The 10,814-nt window shown below is 46.5% G+C and overlaps 1 protein-coding gene across 1 annotated transcript in view; it reads left to right on the forward strand.

The window, feature by feature from the left end:
* The window catches only part of CRB1 (crumbs cell polarity complex component 1), a 128,199-nt gene extending 125,730 nt beyond the window's left edge, over positions 1–2,469 (forward strand). Inside the window, 1 exon segment of the mRNA XM_054384203.1 lies at positions 2,254–2,469. Within this exon segment, the coding sequence (XP_054240178.1) occupies positions 2,254–2,469 (216 nt within the window).
* Positions 2,470–10,814: the final 8,345 nt, after the last annotated feature.

Here is a 10,814-nt window from a genome sequence, read left to right on the forward strand (position 1 = left end):
TCTAGGATCAGGGTTAACTCTAGAATTCCTGGGCCCTCAGTTTCCCAGAGCAGACAATGAAAATAAAAGACAGCTTCTGAGAATAAAAAATCCCATTAAAAATTTGTAGCCTCTGGGAGACAAGGGTCATAGCAGCCTAACACAGCAGAGAGAAAACTCAAGATCTCAAATATATGTACCTGTAACATCATCATAAGATGGAAATGACCTTCCTAATCCAGCTCAATTTAACACACCAACATGTTTCATGACACCTTTTTTTTTTTTTTCCTGGAGTCGTGTGGTCTGTCACCTGCACTAGATTATTTCTATCAGGAAAAAAAAAAAGTTTTAAAAATCATAAGAGTCACATATTTAGCCATCAAGTACAGGGGGAAATATCCTATCTGGTTGTGCAACCCCTAGAGAGAGTTTCTGAGCCAACCATAGGTTTTCCAATTATAGTTGGACCTCTCATATCAGCAGGGAGGTGGAGAGAGAACAGAGGAAGGAATTGTTTTCACATTTTCCCTCTGACATTGTTGCTCTCCTGCAAAGGCACTAGACCAAGCAATGCCCACACAACTGCAGCATCCACTTGCTGCATATCCACTACCAAGTGCAAAAACCACTTTTGCTCCCATGAATGCAATTGTGCAGGTCACTAAAACATCCTGTAGCACGTAGCATCTAACTGGGAAATAGGCTTTGACCTGCTCTTTTCCATCTCCAAATATTTGGATTTTGAAGTTCAGCCTCAAGCACACATTCATCCACAGCAGATCAGCTGTCACTTGTGATACAGATCAAGAGATGATGGATGGCAGAATCTGCCCAGAAGTTCAATTCCTGCTGGGGTCATTCTGTCTGTAGTGACCATTTTTCCACACTAACCACATCCCTTCACTGGCTTACCTCACCATAAGCATTTTTTTTACCCAGAAATACCACATATGTAGATGTGTGTAAAACATTCATCTACCAATTACAAAATTTCCCTGGTCTGAATCTTTTCAGCTGGCAGATTTGTTTACAGGCACTGTACCTTCTGACATTATCATATTTCCCACTGCCACATGAAAACAGAAAAAAAAAAATCAGAGCATCCTTACATTCTTCCTGCACTGCTCCTGTTTCTGTAGATGAAGCTACAAAGCCTGGATGAATATTTAAAACATATTTGTGAAAAGTATATGGATTAATTTCTCACTGAATAGAATTCAGCTGTGCTGTTTTGCAGCCTCTATACAGTCACTTCATGGAAACAGGCTGGTAGAAATGTTTACTGGCAGGAATGCCTGTAGACAAAAGGCACTTACAAAAATATTTACAGTAAGCAAATTTTCCACATATATATTGAAGTAAAAATATGAACATAAACTTGACTCCTCCAGCAAGAGAAACAGAAATGTGACTGAATAGGTAGCCAGTCAGAATAGGTGGTGTTGAACTTGCAGCACCAAAGTCTAACAATAATGTGTCCACCACCAAACTAGGGATAATGAATCATTATTGAAGATAGCAAACAAAGAATTACTGAATTACTACTCCAGTCTGCAGCCATGTTAATGCATAGGTAATTTTCCAGCTGAAAGGCAGCTGTCAAATGCAATGGGTCAGCAGATTAAATTCATCCAGCTCTGCCTTGTACATTAAATACCCAGCATTGTGTGTGCCCAAAGAACAGCATCTGGAGGGGGCTAACCTGCCCTATGAGGAGAGGCTGAGAGCCCTGGGGCTTTTAAGTCTGGAGGAAAAAAGACTGAGAGGAGATTTAATAAATGTTTATAAATATCTGAGGGCTGGGGATCAAGAGGGAGGGGACAGGCTCTGCTCACTTGCACCCTGGGATAGGACAAGGGACAATGGATAGAACTCCAGCACAGGAGGTTCCACCTCAACATGAGGAGGAACTTCTTCACTGTGAGGGTCACAGAGCACTGGAACAGGCTCCCGAGAGAGATTGTGGAGCCTCCTTCTCTGGAGACTTTCTGCACCCATCTGGATGTGTTCCTGTGTGACCTGTGCTGGATTCTATGGCCCTGCTCTGTCAGGGGGGTTGGACTCAATGATCTCCAGAGGTCCCTTCCAACTGCTAACATCCTGTGATCCTGTGAACGTACTTCCCTACCAAAAAATGGTGTCTCAGCAGCAGCTGCTGTATGCAAAGCCCTACCCATAGAATGTGGTTTTCTTTTCCTTGCCGTGGTAGCTCAAGTGTGTCTTGGTATTCTTTTGACGTGAATTATATTGCGATTATTTCAATCCTTCCAGTTGACAACTGACTTGATCTCGAACATATTCGCCTCCATTGGCTCAGTAACGCTGGCCTTGTTGTTGATCCTCTTCTTGGCAGTTGTGGTTTCAGTCATCGCTGCCAACAAACGGGCGACTCAAGGGACCTACAGCCCCAGCCGGCAGGAGAAGGAGGGATCCCGAGTAGAGATGTGGAACATGGTGCAGCCACCACCGATGGAGAGACTGATCTAGAGGAAAGCACTCCTCCCTTCTGGAAGATGGCTGGAAGGGGACAGTGTACATATGTTAGATATGTTAACGTTCATTCTGATACCAGGAATAATCCTCATAAAGGTTACAGTGACTGTGGGCTTTCGATATTTGAAATGTTCTATTGTTAAGTTCAATAGCATTAAAAGTTTCTTAGCGTTTAAGCGAACCAATGCCATTCGTTATTGTTTTGGACCAACAGGTCTGAGGACACTTTTTCTTTGCACTGGAAACTCCAGCCTGGATAATCAGCAGCAGGCATTACAGACAGTAATGGTTCCTGAGATGCATGGAAGTGCCTGTCTCAGACGCCACAAGAATAGCAGCTTCTTGTTTTTTGCTTTCCTTTGACTGCCTAGCAATCACTGCTGCAGAAGACAATGCAGACAAATCACATCAGCCTGTACAATAAAGACACTGTAATTCTGTTATCAAAGGGTTTAGCACTAGAGCTGTGCCTCATCATACCTACTTTCATCTGTTAATCAGGGATTAAAAGGAAGCTGTGTGAAAACTCTCTGAGATAAATGCTTCAAATTTAATTGGTTTTCCTTCCTCTAGTTCTCTCATTTTACCTGCTGCCCCTCCACACCTTCTACTGAAGAGAATATCCATCTCCACAAAAGCATATAATTCTCTGAGTGTAAAAGACTGTGTCCTAAAACATCCAGTGGGCACAACCTGACTTTTTTTTTAAGAGACATGGAATCTAAACAGCCTAAACAAATTCTCTGCATCCACACTCCTGCCATTTTCTCACCACAGCATTACTTGATGGTCCATTTTAAGAAACTATTGCTTTTCATGTTGCAAACACACTGGCTGCCAAAAAGCATGCCAAAAAGCATGCTCAAAACTGTTTCCCAAAGTTCATGGAAAAAAAGTGTCAGGAAAGAGGCATGAGTGGCCTGTAGGTAAACCACTGGCTTGGAAATAATTACGACAGAGTTGGTGCTTCTCCTGGAACTCAGACTTCTCATATGATCATGGGCTAATAAATTTTTATGTCTCAATTTTCCTCTTTTAAAAGAGGGATAATCCCATTTAACTACCTCATAAACTGCAGCAGCAAAAGGCTTACAACTGCTTGCTGAAAAAAAAGGAATAAACGCATAAAGCATAGAGGAGAACTCTGGAAGAAATCCTGGAATGAAATAGATGTTTGAAAAACCTTCAAGCAGCTTAATGATCGTTCTTGTAGCAGGGGGAAAAGGGGCTACAAATACTCCCAGGTCAAAGGGATGTTTTGAAATGCAGAGGCAAATTTTAGCAGTAGCTCAGACAGTTAATTTTAAGATGTAGTCAAGAGCATAGACACCAGCCCCTGAGAGCAGCATCCAGAGCCAAACTGTCCCTGCAGCCATTCAGCAGAGCAGCAGTGCTGGCTGGCTGGGGTCTTTTTGTTCCCTGAAGCCAGGATACACGTGGTGAGCAGAGCCACCCCCCTCACCAAGCCAACTGCTCTCGCGAGAGAGGCAGACAAGGCATGGGTGGACCTACAGCCTCAGCAGGCTCTTTAAATGCCTCAGGAGCAGGACTGAATGGGAGGGATGTGCTAGGTTGAAATTCCTCCCCAATATAAAATGACCAGACCAGCTCAGTTGGAAGCAAGTAAATCATAAAATTGACAGGGTTGGAAGGGACCTCAAGGATCATCCAGTTCCAAACCCCCTGCCATGGGCAGGGACACCTCCCATTACATCAGGTTGCTCAGAGCCACATCCAGCCTGGCTGCAAAAACCTCCAGGGATGAGGCTTCCACCACCTCCCTGGGCAACCTCTTCCAGTGTCTCAACACCCTCATGGGGAAGAACTTCTTCCTAACATCCAATCTGAATCTACCCACTTCTACTGACACCATCACTACCTGACACCCTAAAAAGTCCCTCCCCAACTTACTTGTAGTTCCCCTTCGGATACTGGAAGGCCACAAGAAGGTCTCCTTAGGCTTCTAAGAGCCTTCTCTTCTCCAGACTGAATACCCCAAACTCTTTCAGTCTGTCCTCATAGGAGAGGTGCTCCAGCCCTCTGATCATCCTGGTGGCCCTTCTCAGGACACATTCCAGAACCTCCAGATCTTTCCTGTAATAGAGGCTCCAGAACCAGATGCTACAGTACTCCAGGTGGGGTCTCACCAGAGCAGAGGAGGAGAATCACCTCCCTTGACCTGCTGGCTATGCTTCTTTTGATGCAGCCCAGGCTCTGGTTGGCTTTCTGGGCTGCAAGTACACACTGGTGGCAGTGTACAAAATACACAATATTTACATGTATTTACAATTTATAAACAACACAAGAACCCCCCTGGACAAAATCAGGGTGTTACCAACAGCTACCCCCTCCCTGCTCCCTTTCTCTACCCTATACAAGGGAAAAAGAAAGAGGAGAAAAGCAGAGAGTAGTTTGTCTGTGCTTAGCCACAAGAATAATGCATTCAAGGTTAGCAACAGCCAAGCAAAAGCCACCAGCTAGAGCAAAGAAACCAAAAAGAGAAAGAGTTAGTGTACACAACTAACTTTATGTTAGTCATTCAGACCAATGAGATTATTTAGACCTTAGCATTATTTTCCCTTTTACATCCAGTGGTAATTTATTTACATTCTACCACTTTTTCTACTCAATCTGTGGAAAATTTTCCTTGGCACCAGCCTAAAACTACCACAAGGTACCCTGGCAAGTCATCTGGGTGTGCTGCAGCAGTTGGCAGGGTTAGTCACACTGGCAGGAACAGCAGTGGTTGCAACCTGGTCAAGAGCTGTTTGCAAGGGAAATGTGGTGACCTAGACAGTAGCCCCACGTAAACAGGTAAGTGCCCAGGCCCCTGGCTGCAGGGAGTGCCAAAGCCTTTCCCTTGCAATGGCAGACTGCAGGGACAACCCCTGAGCAGGTCAATGATCTGTCAGCCTGAGCTGACAGGGGAGGTCGAAAGGGAGAGGGAGACAGACTGGCAGAGGTCATTGATAGGCCACTCTCCATCATCTTTGGTAAGTTGTGGGGAACAGAGAAGGTGCCTGAGGTCTGGAGGAAAGCAAATGTCACGCCAGTCTTCAAAAAGGGCAAGAAAGAGGGACCCAGGTAACTACAGATCAGCCTCACCTCCATCCCTGGAAAGGTGATGGTGCAACTTACCCTCAGCACTGTCTTTAGGCATATCAAGGATCAGAAGGTCATTGGGTGCACTCAGCATGGTTTTACCAAGGGGAAGTCATGTCTGACCAACCTGATAGCCTTTTCTGAGAACATAACCAGGTGGATAGATGATGGTAGAGCAGCAGATGTGCTTTGTCTGGATTTCAGTAAAGCATTTATGACACCAAGTTGGGAGCAGGTGTTGATATGACACCGAGTTGGGAGCAGGAAGAAGGGCTCTGCAGAGGGACCTTGACCAGCTGGACAGATGGGCAGAGTCCAACAGGATGGCATTCAACAAGTCCAAGTGCCGGGTGCTCCACTTTGGCCACAATCACCCCATGCAAAGCTACAGGCTGGGGACAGAGTGGCTGGAGAGCAGCCAGGTGGAAAGGGACCTGGGGGTACTGGTTGACAGCAGCTGAACATGAGCCAGCAGTGTGCCCAGGTGGCCAAGAGAGCCAATGGCATCCTGGCCTGCATCAGGCATAGTGTGGCCAGCAGGAGCAGGGAGGTCATTGTACCCCTGTACACAGCACTGGTTAGGCAGCACCTCGAGTACTGTGTCCAGTTCTGGGCCCCTCAGTTTAAGAAGGGCATTGAGATACTTGAATGTGTCCAGAGAAGGGCAACAAGGCTGGGGAGATGCCTTGAACACAAACCCTGCGAGGAGAGGCTGAAGGAGCTGGGGTTGTTTAGCCTGGAGAAGAGGAGGCTCAGGGGTGACCTCATTGCTCTCTACAACTACCTGAAGGGAGGTTGTAGCCAGGTAGGGGTTGGTCTCTTCTCCCAGGCAACCAGCACCAGAACAAGAGGACACAGTCTCAAGCTGTGCCAGGGGAGGTATAGGCTGGAGGTGAGGAGGAAGTTCTTCATGGAATGATTGCCCATTGGAATGGGCTGTCCAGGGAGGTGGTGGAGTCACCATCCCTGGAGGTGTTCAAGAGGGGATTGGACGTGGCACTTGGTGACATGGCTTAGTGGTCATAAGGTGACAGGTTCGACTTGATGATCCTTGAGGTCTTTTCCAACCTTATTGATTCTGTGATTTGACACCTTCTCCCACAGCATCCTTGCAGCTACACTGAGGAAGTGTGGTCTGGATGATCAGGTAGTGAGTGGATTGTGAACTGGTTGAAGGAAAGAAATCAGTTGTAGTCAATGGCACAGAGTCTAGCTGGAGGCCTGTATCTAGTGGAGTCCCTCAGGGCTCAGTACTGGGACCAATACTACTCAATATATTCATCAGCAAGCTGGATAAGGGCACAGAGTGCACTGTCAGCAAGTTTGCTGATGACACAAAACTGGGAAGGAGTGGCTGACACGGGAGGGTTGTGCTGCCATTCAGCAGGACCTAGACAGGCTGGAGAGCTGGTTGGGGAGAAATTGAATGAAATACCACAAGGACAAGTGCAGAGTCTTGCATCTGGAAAAGCACAACCCCATGGACCAGTATAGGTTAGGGACTGACCTGTTGGAGAGCTGAGGGTCCTGGTAGACAGAAGGATGATAATGAACCAGCAATGTGTCCTTGTAGCCAAGAAGGCCAATGGCATCCTGGGGTGTATTAGAAGGGGTATGCTAAGTAGGCTGAGAGGTTGTTCCCCCCTTCTACTCTGCCTTGGTGAGGCCGCATCTGGAATATTGTGTCCAGTTTTGGGCACCTCAGTTCAAGGACAGGGAGCTGCTTGAAAGAGTCCAGCACAGAGCCACAAAGATGATTAAGGAGTGGAACATCTTCCTCATGAGGAAAGGCAGAGGGAGCTGAGGCTCTTTAGCTTGGAGAGGAGGAGACTGAGGGGTGGCGTCATTCATGTTTATAGAGATGTGAAGGGTGAGAAGATCCAGGCTCCTCTCAGTGGTGTCCAGTGATAGCACAAGGGGCAATGGGTGCAGGCTGGAGCATAGGAGGTTCCATGTGAACATAAGGAAAAACTTCACTGTAAGGGTGAGAGAACACTGGAACAAGCTGCCCAGAGAAGTTGTGGAGTCTCTTATACTGGAGACATTCAAAACCCACCTGGATGCATTCCTGAGTGACCTCATCTAGGTGATCCTCCTCTGGCAGTGGGGGTTGGACTCGATGACCTTTAAGGGTTCCTTCCAATCCCTAGAATCCTGTGATTCTGTGAAATTGAAATGGAAACATTACTCCCACACAAACTGAACCCACAAGAAGAAGGCAACAGAGCAGGAAGTCCACAATGGCATTTCTTTCTTCCTGTAGTTCAGCTTATTTGTCCCCACAGTTGTGAAGCACCCAGACACAGGCATCAAACCCCAGATGGTTATTCCAGGAGTTGCATAACAGCAATACACACACTCGGTATCCAAGAGTTTAAATCAGCATTTTCATTAATGATCAATTCACAAATCATTTAAAATGAACCCTTTAAGAGATTACTGAAGACCAATGACACTCACAGCTGGTTTTTGGTTTTTTTTCTTTGTATTAGCTGATTAGCATTAACTATGATACTAAGCACACTCTGAATTTTTCTGTAGTCCTGACTGATTTCTTTCCAAACAAGGCTCTACAGCAAATGTGAGTGGAAGGTAGGATTCAAGCTGAGCTAAAAGAGCAGAATGCAGAAGCAGCAAAAATGCACAACAGATTTTATTCTAGCCCAATGTACAGCTTTACAGCTGAAGCTTATTATTTTGAATGCAATCGTTTGTAGTACAGCTGCAGTCTAAATCCAGAGTTCCTGTACTCAGCACTGGTCAGGCCACACCTTGAGTACTGTGTCCAGTTCTGGGCCCTTCAATTCAAGAGAGATGTTGAGGTACTGGAATGTGTCCAGAGAAGGGCAACAAAGCTGGGGAGGGGTCTGGAACACAAACCCTATGAGGAGAGGCTGAGGGAGCTGTGGGTGTATAGCCTGGAGAAGAGGAGGCTCAGGGGTGACCTCTTTGCTGTCTACAACTACCTGAAGGGAGGTTGTAGCCAGGTAGGGATTGGTCTCTTCTCCCAGGCAACCAGCACCAGAACAAGAGGACACTGTCTCAAGCTGTGCCAAGGGAGGTATAGGCTGGATATTAGGAGGAAGTTCTTCACAGAGAGAGTGATTGCCCATTGGAATGTGCTGCCCAGGGAGCTGGTGGAGTCACCATCCCTGGAGATGTTCAAGAGAAGACTGGATGAGGCACTTAGTGCCATGGGCTAGTTGATCGGATAGGGCTGGGTGATAGATTGGACTGGATGATCTTGGAGGTCTCTTCCAGCCTGGCTGATTCTATGATTCTATGATTCATATGGCAACTAAGGAAAGAATGGAGAAATGAGTTAGCAAAAAAGTGGTGGCAGGTAAGAGATAGCAGAGATTTTGGGGTAATTCTTTTGACTCATAGCATTATGCAATTACAGATGGAACAGCTTTTAATTCAAACCCTTGGCTTAGCCCAGCCCTGTTTTTACCCTATGAGACACTGCCAAGATATAACAAAGAATCACAGAATCAGCCAGGTTGGAAGAGCACTTCAAGATCATCAAGTCCAACCAATCACCCAACCCTATCTAATCAACCAGACCATGGCACTAAGTGCTCATCCAGGCTGCTCTTAAACACCTCCAGGAATGTTGACCCCACCACCTCCCTGGGCAGCCCATTCCAATGGCCAATTTCTCTTTCTGGGAAGAACTTCTTTCTAAGATCAAGCTTAAACTTCTTCCTGCACAGCTTGAGACTGTCCTCTTGTTCTGTTGCTGGTTGCCTGGGAGAAGAGACCAACCCCCACCTGGCTACAACCTCCCTTGACTACAACCTCCCTTCAGATAGTTGTAGACAGCAACAAGGTCTGCCCTGAATACCATAAAATTTGTGAAGTGTGATCATTTCTAGAAAGAGATATAAAAGTTGGACGAAAGAAGAAATTGTCTTAAAGAACATACAGTTTGAGGTAGCAAGCAAGACAGCAAAGACCAGTGTGTGAGGATGAGAGACTCTGAGGGGAGCAGGAGTGACTTGTGGAGATTCTCAGATGCATTTCTTCATCCTCACCCAAAAAAAGCTGTGAGAGACCCAGAAGCAAGGCCATCTCTGCCTAGAAAGTGACAAAGCTGGCACAGGAACATCTAATAATGTGGACAAGCAATAACTAAGTGGAGAATCGCTGTGGGCTACAGCCTGGAAGGTGCTTCAGGACAGAGAGTTCTGCAAAGCAGGGGGAAGCTAGAAACACAAATTGGGCACAAGTAGCAGAAGCAGCATTGAACTCAAGGATAAGCACAGAGTCCTGCATCTGAGAAAGAAAAATAAACTGCACAGGTTAGGAGGTGATGTGCTTGAGAGCAGCCCTGTGGAGAAGGACCTGGGAGTCCTGATGAATAAGAAGTTCTCCATGGGTCATCAATGTGCCCTTGTGGCCAAGAGGGCTGTAAAATGGGATCTGGGGTGCGTTAAGAGGAGTGTGTCCAGCAGATCCAGGGAGGCTCTCGTTCCCCTCTACTCTGCCCTGGTAAGGCCACCTGGAATACTGCATCCAATTTTGGGCTCCCCAGTTCAAGAGGGACAGGGATCTGCTGAAGGGAGTCCAACTGAGGGCTATGAGGATGATGAAGGGACTGGAGCACTGCCTGATGAGGAGAGGCTGAGAGCCCTGGGGCTATTTAGTCTGGAGAAGAGAAGACTGAGAAGGGATTTAATAAATGTCTATAAATATCTGAGGGCTGGGTGTCAAGAGGGAGGGGACAGGCTCTGCTCACTTGCACCCTGGGATAAGACAAGGGACAACAGACAGAAACTCCACACAGGAGGTTCCATCTCAACACGAGGAGGAACTTCTTCACTGGGAGGCTCCCAGAGCACTGGAACAGACTCCCCAGAGAGACTGTGGAGTCTCCTTCTCTGGAGACTTTCCAGCACCATCTGGATGTGTTCTTGTGTGACCTGTGCTGGATTCTATGGTCCTGCTCTGTCAGGGAGGTTGGACTTGATGATCTCTAGAGGTCCCTTCCAACCCCTAACATCCTATAAGCCTGTGAACTAGGAAAGTGGATGTAAAGAAGATGCTCCCACACACCTGATTTGTGGTCCTGGATTGCTGAAAGGAGAAATAAAATTGATAGAGAACAGCAGAGATGGAGAAAGAAAACCAGAAATTAAGTAATTTCAGAAATCACAGTAAAATGTTTATAATAAAGATCTAACGTTGAAGTTTGCCCATCTTTGAGCAGGTGCCTGGATAAAATTACCTCAGCA

The sequence above is a fragment of the Indicator indicator genome, chromosome 10 (assembly GCF_027791375.1).
Source record: "Indicator indicator isolate 239-I01 chromosome 10, UM_Iind_1.1, whole genome shotgun sequence".
Classification (NCBI taxonomy): Eukaryota; Metazoa; Chordata; class Aves; order Piciformes; family Indicatoridae; genus Indicator; species Indicator indicator.